The sequence below is a fragment of the Plasmodium knowlesi genome (genome assembly GCF_000006355.2).
Source record: "Plasmodium knowlesi strain H genome assembly, chromosome: 9".
Lineage (NCBI taxonomy): Eukaryota > Apicomplexa > Aconoidasida > Haemosporida > Plasmodiidae > Plasmodium > Plasmodium knowlesi.
This window is the reverse complement of record NC_011910.2, coordinates 1,723,040-1,740,959: the sequence shown is the minus strand read 5'-3', so window position 1 is coordinate 1,740,959 and position 17,920 is coordinate 1,723,040. Positions and strand designations below refer to the sequence as shown.

Genomic DNA, 17,920 nt, shown 5'->3' with positions numbered 1-17,920 from the left:
TCGTTGTCCATAGGATTCCTTCGAATCAGATCTGAAAAAAAAGTTGCACGAAGGAATTGGGTTTATTACAATTGTCATTTATATGTAACTTGATACCACACTTGTTGTGTTTTGTCCCGATGGTTGCACCACACCACACCGCATTGTTTGTTTGTTTGTTTGTTTGTTCTTTTTACTTCCCTTTTGTATGCACAGTAAGAGGGAGTCGTAGAAAAGACTGACAAGCGATTCACTGCATACCTGTGCATGAACGTATGCGCCTATATGCCTTCATGCCGGCGTACGCATGTATCGTGTGCCTTTTAACTTTGGCTTGACTGATATACATCCTCCGCAACAGTAAAGGAAAAAGAATAGAATAAAGTGAAATAAAGTAAGAGCATCCTGAGCATATATATATGCCAAAGTTGGAAGGATTTTTTTTTTTTTTTTTTTTTTTTTTAGCTCTGAAGATAGGATAACACGTAAAAATATGTGTGCATGTATTCAACCAGTTTTTATGTTTTCACATTTTGCACTCACCGTGTGAACCCCACCTGTCGACTCGACCTGTTTACATTGATTCGCACTTCTGCTTGCTCCCAGATGTACACACATGCGCGAATAAAATAATATTCATCGGGTTTTTAAAAGAAAGGATCCTTTATTTTGAACCCAAAGATTCGGTAGCCGAAGCGATTGTAGCTACCTTTCTTTGCCTGAATATATATAAGCTAATTACATCAATCTTTTTACCTAGCGCTTGTGATACATTGAACTGGAGAATTGTTTTATTTGTCAAGAGGGGGAGATAGAAAAATCACAGAAAAAGGAAAAGAAAAGGAAGGGAAAGAATGAAACCTACACAAAATTACATTCATTTTACACGTTAAACGGATAAGATTCATTTCGTTTTTTTTTTTATTTTTTGGTACTAACTTTAAGATGTGTCATGAAATTTTTTTAACTTTTGGCCTCTAAAACTATGTGCGTGTGTATTTGTAGGTAGGAGTACATGTGTTGTTCGCGTTCATGTTGACATGCGTGGGAAAATAACGAAAGTATCAAGCATATGTTTTGCATGTACCCGTGCTGTCATATGTGCATGTACATCTACACACACGCACATATGAGTGCTACTGCATATACACACCTACGCTAAAAGGTACAAGTAGACTTCGCCTGTACGCGCACGCCACTCTGACGAACACATTTACCCCGACAACGCAGAACACCACACCACGCCAACAGTAGTACAACGCTGCTGATATAATAGTAAGAAACCGCCTGATACCCCACACCATTACCCGATCACACGATATAATGGCAATAAAAAAAGGGAGAGGTGCGTCCTCCACGAAGCCGAAGAAGAAAAACAAGTTAAAGAATGTCATCGAAGATGATTACAGCTCGGAAGTGAGCGTAACGGCAGTGGGAGAACCAGACTATAATGAAGTGTTTGAGGTGGAAAAAATCGTCATGGCAAGGTACAAATTAAATGTAAAGAGAAAAAAAAATAAGAAGGAAGAAAGTCTTGACAATTTTGAATTTTTTATAAAATGGAAAAATTACGATAGTGATGATAACACGTGGGAGCCCTTCGAAAATTTAAGCTCCACTTTGAAAGGGCAGGCGAGGAAAGCAGCACTCAAGTTGACAGAAGAATTAGGAATTCCAAATGGGAATGGAACCACGCACATTTCCAGCATGGATAATAGTGCTGGTGTTTCTACAGGGGTACTAGGAAGCGCAGAGAACAATTCGCATGCATTAAACGGAATGAACAGTAATGCCTCAATGAGGGCAAATGTCTCCATGAGCGGTATAAGCGGTGCCGGTGTGAATATCATAAGAAAAAGGAAAAAGGGAATCATGGAAAACAATCGAACAGGCCTGGAAGATGAAGATGAGGAACAAGACCAATGTTTAAGGAAACCGAAAATTTTATCAAACGAAGTAAATTCAACAACTTATCATTCCAATAATTGTTTCTCTAGAAATATGATGAACGGTCATGAAGAAGATGATGATTTCATAAAAAATGGCAACCTTTTTAAAAATGTCAACAGGAACATAAATCTAAACAGCACTACAAATGAGCGTTACGAGAAGAATGACGGAGCATTTGGTCATCGGAAAAAATTGGGAAGTATAAAGAGCATCCTGTGTATATCCAACCGAATTAACAGTATGGGAATTTCAAATAAAAATGAAAAAATAGCTAGCCATAGAACGAATAAAATATTGGAACGCCTTGATAATAATTATTACATGAGACAAAAAAATAAATTCAACGCTATTTTGCAGAATAATAAGAACCTCTTGGACCACTTTATCAACAGCAGAAGCAGAGAGATGAGTAATGAAACGGGCAAAAGTGCCAAGAGTAACGACCTGAATATCTTTGATCATTTGGAAAGTAATTATGATCAGTACAAAAGCAACATGCATCGCTATCCGTATCTCTCCCACAGCCATAGTCTCAGCTGCAATCGAAATAGAAGACACACCTATGGTCGAAGCAATGGGCCCCGAAGTCACGGTCCTTTCCATGGCCAGATGTTCACCCAAAGGAGCAGCCAAACAAGCCATCAACTGAGCAGCCAAACAAGCCATCAACTGAGTAGCCAAACGAGCCATCAACTGAGCAGCCAAGTGGCCAACCAGGCGCACAGTCAGATACATGCCCGTGCATACGATAATCCCAATAACCAAGGAGCGGAGAGTTATAAGAAGCAGAATGGACAGAATATCTCCAAAAACATGACGAGTGATGATACTTATCTGTACTGGAAAGTCAGAGACAAGAGGAAGTATGAATCCCTGAATACAGGGTATAGCAACAACTGCACAGGTGGAAGCAGCACAATGGGCAATACAGATGCGCCCCTCACATTCGAGAGCAAAGGTTTGAAAAAGTTCAACCGAAATAGTAACAATGGTAGCAGTACCCACGGTAGTAGTAATCATGGAGGAAGCAATAACGGAAGTATAAACCATAGCAGTAGCAACAACAGCAGGGACAACAAGAACAACATTAGTAACAAGCATGTGGAAAGTAACAATGATGCCTTCAAGAAGAGCAGTGGCAACATCAATGAAGGCGTGAACGGCAACCTGTTTAACGACGCAGATAATGTAGACCAAACATATGAAGATGAATTTTTACCCCCAATAAGGTGCAATTCATCGAGCTCATCTGAACGAATTTACATGAAGGAGCAAGCGTTTGGTGAGAATGCCACTTTTGAAAGATGTAAGGAAAAGGTGCAGGTTGATGAGCAGGAACCATTTAGCAGTAGCAAGACGAGAAAGAGTTATCCCGAAATTGTTGTAGCATCCGATGTAAGGAATAGTGGAAAGGAGACATTCTACAGGGACGATTTTCATGGCATGAAAAAGAACGAACAGTACATCGTAGTGAAGAAGGAGCAAATGGATGAAGAGAGCATGAGCACCAAGGAGGAAGGAAAATTCGTCGCTTCGCATTTCAGTGGCGACAAAGGGTTAGAAAACGAAAATGTTGACAACAGCAGTCGTAGCAACAACAATTGCCTGAACAAGAACAGTGCAATGGGCACTGGTTCAGTCCACCACACAAGCAAAAATCATATAAAAAAAAAAAAGATGAAAAAGAAAATAAAAATAGACCATCGGGAGAAGCACGTGAAGCACGTGTCTAGCAAGAGTGTGAGCAGCGGAAACGTCACAGGAGGTAATAATATAACGGGAAATGTCAGCGGAAGTGGAAATAACTGCCTGAACAAATTCAACGTCGGAGAGAACAATAATAACTGCAACAACAACAACACGTGCATTATAAACCATAACAACACCAACTACATCACCATCAACAACCACAACAAAAAACCGTTTTACAAAAATAAGTCGCCATCCAAACTATCTTCAGGAAATATTTTAAAAAAAAATGTGAGCAGCTTTAAGAAGAGCTTGAAGAAGTTTTCCACAAAAGGCATGAGTACACATGTGCAGGCCTTAAATATACAGGGGCTTAATGGCATCAGAGGAATGAGTGAGAAGAAGGGGAACTGTGGAGACCATGAGCCGAGGTCCAACTCCATAGAAATTGTTTTCAGGAATAAGTATGCCACGGAGGATGTGAACTTCTACAGGGATGAGAGAATGCACTTTGGGGATCATGGAGACAGAAAGGGTAGGACTTGGTTCATGCAAGAGAATGATGATGCTCATGCCAGTATCGAGTACATGGATGTGGTAGACAGGAGTAAGGGAGCAACCGTGAGCAGTGCTGGAAATATGGGTGAAAGTAGCGTGCGAAGTGGAAGTAATAGCCTTAACGGAACAAACACTTTAAACGGATGCAACTACCAAGGAGGAAGAAGGAGCTCTGACAGAGCAGAGGAACACACATTCGAAGGGTGCGATCCGTATCTTTCCAGCGAACTGCACAACGTAAACTCCCTGTACGAAATGTACATGAGTGAGCGAAGCGACAGAAGGGGTAGCATAGCTGAGGATGGCAAAGGGAATGAGAAGGACTGGCACATCAAGCAAGGAGAGGAGAAAAATGAAAAAGGGTATCCAGAAAATAAGATGAATCTTGTGCCTGAAAAGGGGTACCACGAAAAGAGAAAAACGACGGATAACCAGAGTAAAAGGAAAGTCATCAATTTCATGCAAGACGACGTAAAAGAAGAATCGAAAGATAGCGCAAGTGGAAATTCTATGCCCAGGCTCATATTTAACAGCGTAGAAAATTATACCTCCGACGATATTATTATTACGAATAACACCCAGAATGGGGAGAATGAAGAGGAGTGTTCTGACAAGAGAAATTTCTCAGGGGAAGAAAAATTTGTTGAAGTAAATCGCTACGAGGGAGGTACAGATGATAAAGTGAAGGATTGTACCAGTAGCAAAGTGTGCAGTAATACCAATTCGGAAATTAAAAAAAGTCTACATAAGAATATGCCTGAGCTCTATGGTGTAACGGAAGAAAAATATGCTCTTAAGCATTTTGCGCCGGAAAATATCAAGCACTTTGACCTTGTGAACAGCGAGAAGAAGGGCAAGCATGGAATTAGCTTCGCGAAGTGTGTTGATGGCTTAACCGTTGGGAAGTGCGACATGATGATGGCGCACAGGAGGAGTGGCAAAAGCGATGTGAGAAGTAAGGCCTGCATACAAGCTGACAACCAGGACGATCACGGTGATCATGATGACTCCGATGAGGAAGAAATACGTGAATATATCAAAAATGTATTCAAGAAAAAGCGCTCATGTACGAGTGGAAGCCCAAATGCTAGCGGCAACGTACAAGACAAAAAGGATAATCCAAATGGCTACTCTAGAAATATTTATCAAAAGGAACAAGTGGAAAATTCAGAGCCTTTTAAAAAAATGAAACACACCGATTCGGATGCCACGAAGACGAAAAGAAGTGAAGAAGGGAAAAGGAAAAGAAAGAAACGCATTAGCAATTCGGTCGATCCCAGTGACCATATGAGACTGAAAGTACAAGAAGGCAAAGACAGCGCGTTGTTTTCACATAACGAGGAAGTGATGAATAATCGTAAGGGAAAGTACTGTTCCAGTGACACATCCCACAGAGGGGCGAGAGGCGCGAAAAAGGAGGGCCACTACAAGAAGGCTCACTCGAGGAGGACGGACCACCGCTCAGTTGGCCTCTACGATAGTGCGAGCAGCAATGTGGATGCAGCGGATAGCGCCGTTGGTAGCGGTATTGGTAGCGGTATTGGTAGCGGTATTGGTAGCGGTATTGGTAGCGGTATTGGTAGCGGTGTTGGTAGCGGTGTTGGTAGCGGTGTTGGTAGCTTGTCCGGAATGAGTTGCCATGATGCCGATATGATAATAAATATAAAGGATGTGTTGAGCATGGAAAATGAAAAGTGCGATTACTACATCAGCTTCTTTGAAAACATTTTGACCGCGCTAAAGGAAAAGCGTTCATGCCAAGCCGAGGAAGCAGATTTGTTAAACGAACTTAACCTAAACTTACCTACCTCGAAGAAGATGGAAATTATGGAGAGGAAGCCCCGAAATTTGTCGAACAAGGATTTGCAGCATCTATCAACGGATAAACAAATGGCTATGTGTAATTATCAAAAAATTAATAGTAAGCGCCCCCGCGAGATGGGCAAGTTGGCGAAGTACCCAAAGAATGTACTTCTTGAGAATGCACTGCAGAATCTTTACAAGTCCGAGCAGGTAGATCTGAACGGCATTCTTAACAATTGTAACACTGGTAACGGTTCCAGTGGCAATTGTGCTCCGTTTGAGGCTAAGCAGGATTTGCATACAGAGGAGGGGAAAAAGAATTGCAAAAATGTTCACCATTTGCACTCTGAGAATAAGCTAAAATCGGTGCGAAAAATAAATGGAGAGAAAAAAGTGGCCACATCTCATCTAAGCAAAAAAAACGAGAAAGAGAAAGAGAAAAAGAAAAAGAAGAAACAAGTGGTTGAGGATATCGCATGTAATGTGATCCCAAGCACGAAGACAACGGGTGCGCAAAAAATCATCCATGTGAAGGAATCAAAATTGTCTTCACAAAATGTCTGCAACCAAAATAGCAGCAATAGGAAGAGTGCAGAAAATGTTGAACCCCAAGTGAAGTACCCAAAACTAGAAGCATTGGACATCGCCCTTGTGAAAATGAATTACATGGAGAGATATCTAGAGTATAGCGAATCCATCGACAAACTAGCTCTGAACAATATAGACGCACTGATAAAAAATATGAACGTAATAAATTTATACAACGGAAAGAATAAGAAGAACATTAATTTTATTAACGGAAATTTTCAAGTACACCTGTTGGAATCTTACACGAACATTTTCCTCTATTTTGATATTTTTAGCGATTTCAGAAATTATAATTTTATTTTTAAAAATTGTGAATTTATTAATATTCTGCTTGATTATATATGTGATACAAAAACAGAGAGCAGAAATTTCAGTTCAGATAATTCACTGAACGAGCTGGCAAAAAATATTTTGCTCTTTGATGAAATTTTTAAATTAAATAATAAATTAAATGAATTTTTTAAGGATATTTTTTTGCCTATAAATGTGAAACCGATTTTATTCATTTTTCCTTCTCCGGATTATTTTGAACGATTTTACCTGCATTTGGGTGCCAAAAAGGAAGGTGGAGAGCAGGCCAATCACGACGAAAAAACCTTGGAGGAAGAACAAAACAGCGCAGAGGTTCATCATGATATGCACACCGAGGAAAGCCACACACACGGAAACACCAACGGTAGTTGTAGTAACGCTTGGGAGGGCTCGGGAGTGAGTGCATTACCACGGGAAGAAGCTACAGAAGATGTTACAGAAGATGTTATAGAAGAAGTTACAGAAGGAGTTACAGAAGGAGTTAGAGAAGTAGTCACCGAAGAAGTTACAGAAGAAGTCACTGAAGATGTTAGCCAAGATGTTAGCCAAGAAGTGGGCAACGAGCCAAGCAGTGACATGGGGGTGACTCTCGAACGAGAAGCTACCCCTCATCTGGGAGTAGACAGTGCATTGCGAGGAGTGCATATCAAAGAAGTAGAAGAAAAAGAATTATTTGTCCACTTATTGCGTTTGTCCAAATCGATTGGCAAGCCGCTTATCAAGTGGGAGAGTAAAAATGGCAAGGAAGAGGAAGGCCATTTCCATGGCTATGATAAGGAGCACGGAGCAAGTGTTGAAACGCATGGATGCCATACCGGAAGGAAAGCAGAAGGGGATGCCATAGTGCTGAATGATAACGCATTAGTAGAAAAAGAACTGAAGAGATCATCAAACGGGTTGGTATTGAACGATCTATCAAGCGCGCCTCTCCAGGTAGTTACAACAGACAATGGATTCAACCTAATGTATGACGACATAGATGTTGATGAATTAAATTCTCCAAGCAGTCTACATGGAATAAATAATTGTGTGTACATTGATTCGAACAGTCAGTTGGAATGCATCGCCATCAGCTCGAACGATAAAGTGGATGGTTCCTGCTTGCACCCAAATAACATCAGTCGAGACGCCACCTCGAAGAAGGTTACAGAAGATTCTATTAACGTGGACACACATTTAGAATCCATTTGGGATGTGCAAAATAAAAAGAACGTCAAAGTGAACCAATCCGATGGAGCACCTGCATTACATGTACAACGTCGTAGTAAAGGGGAAAAGGGCCAAAGTGAGAAACCAAATTTTCATATGGCATTAAATAAGGGGGAAATCGCAGAAGGAAGAAGTTCAAGGGAAGGAAAAAAAGAATCATCCGAAGATGATGCTTCCAATGGACAGAGCTATGGTGATATTATTCCTAATGGGGATATGAAGAATATGAAGGATGTGAAGGATGGTCATGTTATTCCCGCGGTCGTAGGGGAAAATGGTCCAGTTGGTGAGACCGCCGAAAAATCAGGCAAGGACCAATTGAACAAGCGAAACTTTAGCAACAGCAGTGCAGTCACGGCCACCAGCGCCACTGTGAACATCAAATGTAGTGCACAAAAGGTATGCAAAGATAAAATAAATTCTAACGCCTGTCGCATGAATGGCACAAAGTATGGCGATTATGACGACAAGAATAATAAAAACTTTGGGCGCAGCATCTTCAAGGGAAATGCGCGCACCAGAATGAGGCATAATAACAGTCCCTGCAATGACGACTCTATCAGTGCCCAGGGGAGCAGTACTGATAATGATAAGCATGATGAAAACGATGACATCATCAGGAATGTCAATGAAAGTGGCAGCAATGCGAACCTGTTCAAAGAGAATGACAACATTATGGATGAAGATGATAGTCAGAGTGACATCCCCCTCATTTCTCTCCTCAAAACGTGACTCATTACGGCAGTTTTTCCAAAAAAAAAAAAAAAAAACGCGTAAAAGAAAGACGATATGCCACGTTATGTTAAAAGAAAAAGGTAATAAAAGGTGCACAATATATCAGTTATTACAAAAATACATATCAGTCAGAAATATCATAACTCTCCAGTTATCGTGGCCCAATACACGCAAATGAAAGCATATGCTAATATGTATGAGCACAACCCTTACCAGCTTTTAACGATTGTATGGGGAATCGGCTGTGAGGAATATCCCCACGTTGTGTACACTAAATAGGCGATAGAAAGTATATTTTGAAGATGCGACCTTTTTGTGCAGCTCAAACAGAAAAAGTGCAAGAATGTAAATTGGTGAAAAGTCATTTTCTTCCTGAATGTGACATATCGCCAAGCGGATTATCATTTAATTATTATAACGCTTTCTGGCCCTTCAGATTCTCCTCTCCCCCTATACAAGACGTAATTTTATTTAGGTTCCTTTTTTTTTTTTTTGTCATTTTTTCCGCACATAATCATTCGATATAGATATCTGTATCAATTTCGTTAAAGCAAAAAAAAAAAAAAAAAAAACATATTAAGAGAATAAACCAAGGGGAGGAATATCATATGCATGCAAGCACCAACACATGTGTATATGTGTTCAGCCCAACTTAGACTTATGGACTTTCCTCTGTGAACGCGCACACTCAGAAGAACGTTCATTCTTGGCCTCATATATATATACGTATATCCTTAACTGAGGATAGGACGAGAATTTTCATGGCAAAAAATGTACATATGTACATGTACATTTGTGTATATTTATTAAGCCATATATATGTGTGTATACATTATGTGCAAAACAGTCGAGTCATTTGTCGCTTTTTAGAAAAAAAAAAAAAAAAAAAAAAAAAATGTGAAAATCGCCAGGAAAAAACATATTGATATGGCGCCTTACAATGTTGTAAACGTGCAACGGTATCATACGCATTTTAAATTTTAATGCATTCGGTACCTCTTATTTTTTCGCTCTCTAAATGTTGGAGATACCTCTCGGCTGGGTGCCTCAGTCGTGAGCATCCCCACAAATGGGTGCATGCGTGGTATGAGCGGGATGTTTATTACCATTTGCTTGTGCTCCTTTTAAAATCATCATCCTTCTATTCACATGGCAATTGTTAATTGTTTATATAAGTTTACATATTTTTTTTTACGGAACTTTTTTCAAGAAACAAATGATTCTCCCATTTTAATCAACTTTTAACGACTTTTCTCCGCGTATGCTAAGTTTCGTCACCTGTTGGACGCAACGTTTATATATGTTGAAACGAAGAGAATGCCCTCATGGAGGCAGTGCCACTCGCTAGAACTAGTAGGTACATCCTGCATATGCATCACCCAGGTGTGCACGTAAGTTTGTACTTTATTTTCTTATATCTTCCTTGTGATATTCCGCATAAATATGGATATAGTCCCTTCATTTTTGTATCTTTCCATTTGCCCGAATTTTGTCTTCCCCACACACTATGGTGTATTTTTACGCTACGAAGTGTTCAATAATTTTCCAACTTATCCGCTTTCACGAGAAATTACTTTTGTGTGTTATTGATCAATCGTTCCTTTGCACTGATCGTTGTATTTTTTTTTTTTTTTTTTTTTTTTTTTTCCTTAACTCCGAGCAGCATTAACGCATGCAATTGTGCAGCTTAAAAAAAAAAGGGGTGAAATTCTCCGCATTTTTACAACACAAAATTTGGAAGAGGAGGGAATGTCATATCCTCCCTTGTTTACGCAAAAATATGTGTGCACATTCTAATGCCACCAAGATTTATGTGCCCATTCAGTCTGGGAGAAACTTCTTTTTTTTTTTTTTTCAGCCCATTCACCAATGGGACTAAATTTTTCTCCACACTTATGAATAAGAAAAGGGCGTCGATGTAACGGCTGATCAGATATGCATGCATTTTACATACACGCACGGGTGACTGACAAGGTTAAAGCAATAGTAAAAGAGCCAACACACATGCATACTCTGACAGGTACATATAGAGATATGCACACACCTTTTTTTTTTTTTTTGGACGTTCGCACACCTGTACTGAAATGCATACTTTAAAGAAACTGCACAGCGGCTTTCAGAGTGATGAAGACGTGGGCGTGGAAGGGAAGATAAGACACCCATTTCCCCCAAGATGGAACTCGCGCAAGGGGGCTGTGCTTTTCATACCCCCCTTGCGCGAGAGCTATGAATATAGTGGCAGCGCTGATGATCAGGACCATCATGAAAATGGGTACAATCATAACGATCAACATTATTACCATTGCCGCGATTACCACCACTATAACGATATGGAGGGGAGAACAAATCCATCTCGCAAAGAGGAAGACCTCGAGTCGGAGGAAGGCGCATCCAAGTGGGACAGTCATGCTGATCGGGCCAACATGCCTGAGGGGGATACTTGTGATTTTCAGGATAGGGAATTAAAGAACCCAACAAGTGGACTGCGAGAAAATGTAAAAAGAACAAAACTTAAAATGTGCAAAAATTTGATAGAAAAAAGAGAGATAATTAATTGTCGAAATTTTTTTCAAATTCCATTTGAGGAAAACAAAAGGGCGAGTAAACATCAACAGGTTCATGGTCTCTCAATGGACAAAAACAAATGTGTTGGTTCACCTTCAAAATTGAGCACCCATCTACGCGTAGCCAAACTTGTTAGATCATTTATGAAAGAAAAAAAACATTCTATCATCCCATCTAAGGAATCGCTACACGAACAGAGGAGCCCAAATTCTTTACCTGAAAGGATCAGCCCATCAGTTGAATCTTCGAAAGAAGCTGCATCTATGGATACCCGTTTAGACAACCCATTCACAAACCGAATTGGCCAAAAGTTATCAAAAAAAACGTATCGATTTAATTGTAGTAGCATTCATATTTGTACATTTAAATGTGTTAATGATAACTATGTTAGATTTTTTAGGAGACGATTAATGAAGAGTAAAATTCATGCACTGATGAAAATGCAAGGAGAAGAAATGAATGGAATTTTCAACCCGTTCATGAGAATTCTCTTGAAATATGAAACTCCCTTCATGTGGAAGACGGAAATTTCCCACCAAAACAAGCATCTCGTAAGAAAGCCCAAAGAGAAAGAAAGGGGTAATGCCCACCCATACCAAATGGGTGGAACTGGACCACTGACTAATTTGATAAAAGAGAGAAACTCAAGTGGGACCACGTCCAATATGAGTAATTTATCTCAGGAAGGAAACTTCAGTTCGGACCAGAGTGCTAAACATAGAGATGGACTTATAAATAAAAGGGGTAAAAAAAAAACGAAGGAACAATCAATAGATGTACCCCTGGTGGAACAATCAAATGGTCAATCGCCAGTGACACAGTGGTCGACTGCTGGTGGTATCGTCGACTCTTACCTGAACGAAAACGCGAATTTTTTTGAGCAGAACTTTCTGGAAGAGGATTTTTGTGTGGGGAGCGTTTCAAAGGCGCCTGCTAGTGACGCTAACTGTTATGTTGCCAATCCGTGTGATGCCGACCCTTGTGAGGTTGACCTTTCCCTGGACGAATCCATAAAAACCCTCATAAGTAACTGCAATAGTATTTTTAACAACCATTCCAGCAACCCCCCACAGGAATTCTTTATTTCACAAGCGAATGAGACAGAGGCTAGAGGGGCTAGAACCTCCTCCGTCAAACTCCACCCACAGAACTACGACGAAATTAACCTCCTTAATGACGATTGCGTTATGAACATAAAGCATGACGAAGAAGAAAAAAACTTTCCGAGGAGAACAAATCCAAAAGGTGTAAAATGCCAACTGGTAAAAGGAGAAAAACCAAAAATTTGTGACGACTTTTCCGGTAAGAAAAAACACCTTGAAGAGGAAAAAGAGCGGAATAATTTTCACGAAATATATTTACGTAATTCGCGCAGAAAAAGACAAATTAATTTTAACCAATTCGATATGCAAAAACGAGGAGAAGATGCACCATCGAAGGAGTTTCGGCCAAACAGTGAACACAAGGAAGAGTTGTACATCCACCCGTCGCATGACACACACAAGGGTGACAAAATTTGCGCACTGAAAAAATTACACAAAAATGTGAAAGATAAACATTCATTGGTACTATTACCCGTAAGGAAGAAGGAACATCTTAAGCGGGCATTCTCCGATCAGAAAAATACAAATAAAGATGAAGGGGAAAAAAAAAATAATTTCTCCAAAATGATGATGAAGACATATCCTAATTTTAGAGTCTTATATACATATAATTGCCGTCTACACAAAAGTGCATTCACTAAGAGGAAAATTAGAAGAAAAAAAAATAATAAGAAGGATAATGAAATCATCAGCTATTTTCGTTTCTATAAGAAGAATCTTTTAACCATGAAAGGAGAGAAAAAAAAATGTGTAAGCAGCCACGGGGATGATAATTGTAACAAATTTTCTGTGACACCGACGCAGAATGTCATTCCTCCCTGTGGGGACTATGAAAGTACCTACCATTTGGAAGAGGAAAAGGAAAAGCATCAGGTTCCTTTCACCTTTAAGATCGTTCAGGAGAGCGTCGAAGTAACAACAAAAGGGAAAGACAAACAAAACCATATTTCCCGTCAGGCAAATCACAACGTAGAAGATCGAAGTAGACACACAAGCACCCCCGAAGGGAACAATGCAAATGGAATATATGTTAATAAAAAAGATTACAAAGAAGAAATAAATTCCATTAAAGGAGAAGGACATTCCCAAAACGGTTTTACTCCAAACGGGGTGGAAAATAAAGCACACACTTCACCAAATGGTGAGGCACTCCAAGAGAGTCCCATCAAAAATGACCACCTCACTACTCATACGGGTAATAAGGATAACATTCATTTGAGAGGAAAAAAGGGTATTGACACATATGGAAACCACTCCAGTGGCATCTTCACCTTGAAAAATCGAATGGGTTCAGGTACTTTCCAGGGAGAGGATCCACTCCCTGGTAGCTCCCTACAAAATGCAAACAAAATTGATAACGCCATTTTGGAGGAACACAGTAGCGACATGGGCTCATTCCCAATAAGTGAATCAGTGCATGAAATAAAGTTGAACTTCTCGGAGGGGCATGTCTTTCTATATTTTTATGGAGAAAATGGAACTCAGGTCCTTCAATTTAGCATTGAATTAGACCTGCTAGAACAAAACTGCAAACTTTTCAAAGGCTTAAGCGAGAGTTCAGGGATAGCCACCAATTCGGGAGGAAATATTAATTCAATTTTAGGTAGAAATACTCTCAGAAGTTCCCCGAGAAGTGTCGATCAATATTGCAGTGATCTCCCTATCGACCCAACCAAAGTGGCTACTCTGATTATCCAAAAGGAAGATATCATAAAAAGTTACTGCAATCGCCTGGCGTTGAGCGAAGAGAAGCAGGAGCACATTCATCGCACCATCAGCAACTCACTCAGCGTGGAAAATTTTACAATCTTATTTACACTCCTAAAAATGAAAAAAAAAATGAACATCCTGTTACTCCAAATTAACAAAATAACAGGCGAAATAAAAAAGCTTCTCATAATGATAGAAAAAAAACTAGAAGAAATAGAGAGTCTTACACCCAAATTGGAATTTTTAAGGAATGCAAAAAAAGAGGCAAAAGTTACAGTCATACAGAACTGCATGAATTTCTTCCTACGTATAACTAGCATATACAGTAACATTTGCACTTTGATAAAAACACAAAATGGCATTTTTTCACACTTCAAATTTAACAACGAAATTATCAACAGTTATTTATTTTTTGTAAAGAAATTCTCCACCTATATATCCAGGAGTGTAGTTGAAATACAAAATTTTTATGTCCAAATAAAAAACATGCAAAATGAGCAAACAGACCAAAATTGCCTGAACAGGCAAGAAAAATCTATACTCAAAAAAATTCACAAAAAGTTAGAAAATCACTTAAGTATTCACTACAAGAAAATATTTATCTTTAAGCAAATATTAGAAATATATTTAATCGAATTGAAGAATTTTAAAAAGTACCAAAAGGATTACATGATTAGCAAAATTAACATTTTAATTAATTACAAATGTCCATATGATCTGCTCCTTTTTTCTATCCTCGTTAAATCGAAAAGCCTTTGTGAAATAAGTGTGCGGAAAATATGCCATAATTTTGACATAACTAATTTTCAGACAAACAAGAGGATCTACGCACTCTTTATAAACAAAAAAATTAAAAATAACATTTTGAAGAAGATTAAAGCAAACGTTGGTGGAAATGCTTACGTTACGTTAAAAAATATATTTTTCTACAATGAGCTAAATGGCCTCATGAAAAATGCTTTACGTAATGGCGGATGCAAAACAGGACGTCATCTCAGCCAGAAGGGTGAAGAAACGCTAGAGGGGAACCCCTCAGATGAAGGTTCTATGGAGTCTCCCCAAGAGGGGGGGAAGTCGCCACGTAATTTAATCGACGCTTCTGATATTTGTAATATTCCTTCTGGTGGTAAAAATGAAACGGCTGAAATGGGGAACCTACCCAAAGGGGGAGAAGAAATCCAGAATGATACGTACGAGAAGCATGACGGAGATGTATGTCCAACAGGAAGGAACCAACCAAGCGAGAGCAACTACGAACTGATGGAAGAATCTAATGAGAGCGTCCCGTCTAATGTCACAACGAACAACCTGTCGACCTGCTCTTCCTTAAACGACTGCGAAGATTCCAAGTATTTACAAAACATCGGCAAAATTTTAAAAACGAACAATGCGCTAACTTTAGTAAAAAATATAAGAAGATCTCTAGATATAGACAATCTCTGCACATCAAACAAATGTTCGGTGGAAAACAAAAATGTAACATACAAAAGCAAATGCAGTGGGGAGAAAAAGTCTAAATTGTCCATTCCCTCCAATGTTCAGACGCATATAAGCAGATTTACCCCCAAAAATGAAGAAAATTATATCAAATTAAATTGCGCCAGGAAAAAAAAAAAAAAAGTGGAAAATAAAATTGACCAACTGAGGAAGGTCTTTAAAACATATGAGGGGGAGAGGAAAGAAAAAGGAGAGAAGGATTCCTCAAGAAAAAATGGATCCATTGAAAATGCGGATTGGAAAACCCATCAAAATGGAAGACGCGTGCTACCCCCAAGACACAGACGCACATGCTGTAAATACAATCCCGCGCTGATGGACCAACTAAATCCATCTGAACAGTTAAGCAACACGGACAAATACACAATATATAATAAAAAGGAAAAGAAAAAAAGAAAAATCCTTGAGAACATTGAAAAAATAAAAGAAATAGAAAAAAATTACAAACAAGTACAAGAAATTGAAAGACAAGAAGAATTCAAAAAAAAACTGAACGAATGGAAAATGAAAAAAATTACAAAAAGAAACAACATAAACCTGCTAAAAATTAGGGGACTGAGAAATAATAAAAAAGATTTGTTTACCTCGTTCGTTAAGAAGGACATTAACAGGATAGGCACGATAATTAGGTGTAAGATAAACGGCGAGAGGGATATTTGCACTGATGTATACACCAGGGAGGTCCCGAGCAACCATACGGAAAGCTGTTCTTCACATCTTATTTCCATGGGGGGAAAAAAAAGCGTAGAGGATATTTTGGATAATTTGAAAAATTCCACCCCCGCATGCACGAAGATAGAAAAATCGGATCCTCCTTTTGGAGACTTAAATGGAGAGGAGGGCGGTTCTATTACGCATCAAGAATTTCCCTTACATGACCATATAACCAAATTTGATAATGACACCTTTGATAGAAATCATCTGAACGGTTCAAGCAAAAATAGACACAATGGAATTTTAAATTTTGAAGGAGTCGAAAAGGAAGTTGTAAAAAGAGTTAGCACATCACAAGGAGTGACAAACCCAGTGAATGATAAAATTATTATAAACGAAAAAACAGGAAGGAATTTAAAAAAGGGGAACACAAATTGTGAAGATGAAGATGCCCTCGATGATAACAAGGAAAAAGAATATATTCTTCACCAAACGGAAGAGCATTTCACTGATTCCTTTTTTAAGAATAAATTATATGAGCCATCCCCATCGGAGACTCATTTTTTTACCGCAATAGAGGACGACAATGAGCACACGGATATTATACTTTCCCCTAGGCAGAGCAAAAAAGAACCAAAAAGATGCACACTGAGGGTGTCAAATGGGAGCATAAAGTATAACCTATCGGACTATACGCAGAAATGGAATAGAACCGAGAGAATCCCTTCTGTATGCACCACGAAAGGGGATTTTTCTCCCAGTGAGGAGAAAGGATCAGCACAAAAGAAAGTAACAGGAGAGTCTCACAATGATGACTGTACAAATCAGCAAAGTGAAGTATCAAGGGAAGGAAATTACTTCCCAAGACAGGAAGATGAAGAGGCACGTGTGAGCAAAATGACTAACGAGACATTAAACGAATGGTTCAACAGAAGAAAAAAAAAAACACTTCATCAGATGGTGAGTGGGAAAAATAATGCACCATTTGTACGTGCGACACTTTTCCCCATCGAAGTGAAGCACAAAATAACTTCCAAAATTGTTAGTAGTTGCGGAAGGAAAAAACCAAGTTATGATTTCCACATCGGGGGGAATTACAGAACGAAAGAATCGATAGAAAGACGAAGAAGAATCGATAACTATGCAAAGACTTTGAGAACATTAGGTCCTTTAGAAAATATGGAAATGTCGCTAAAAAATATTAAAAATGTACCAAGTAAAGTTAAAAGGAAAAATATTATTGAATTCCTTAGACGGAGACAACGTGAAGGAATGGCATCGAACCATTTGATTTACAAGGATGAATACGTTTTTTTAAAAAAAAATATGTCCTCCAAATTTTGATTGCTTAGCATTCGTTTGGGAAACACCAAAAAAAAAAGGGGGGGGGAGGGGGTAGGTTGTGGAGCCTTACCTTGTCCGGCATGTACGTTGCGCAAGTGTGTCATGCGAATGTCTTGCTGGAAATATCAAATACGGATGATCATTTCACAAAATAGAGAAGGAACAGTTTTTATGTATAATGTGGAAAAAAAAAAAAAAAAAATAATAAAATCACAAAACGTCCC

At 39.0% G+C, this 17,920-nt stretch overlaps 2 protein-coding genes across 2 annotated transcripts; both read left to right on the top strand.

The window, feature by feature from the left end:
• Nucleotides 1–1,302: 1,302 nt before the first annotated feature.
• Nucleotides 1,303–8,820, top strand: PKNH_0938500 (conserved Plasmodium protein, unknown function; the record flags this gene model as incomplete). Its single annotated transcript, XM_002259373.1, has 1 exon — nt 1,303–8,820. The coding sequence occupies one exon, from the start codon at nt 1,303–1,305 to the stop codon at nt 8,818–8,820; it is 7,518 nt and encodes a 2,505-aa protein (XP_002259409.1).
• Nucleotides 8,821–10,907: 2,087 nt separating this feature from the next.
• On the top strand, nt 10,908–17,696 carry PKNH_0938400 (conserved Plasmodium protein, unknown function; the record flags this gene model as incomplete). Its single annotated transcript, XM_002259372.1, has 1 exon — nt 10,908–17,696. One exon carries the CDS (start codon nt 10,908–10,910, stop codon nt 17,694–17,696), a length of 6,789 nt encoding a protein of 2,262 aa, XP_002259408.1.
• Between the last annotated feature and the right edge of the window lie 224 nt (nt 17,697–17,920).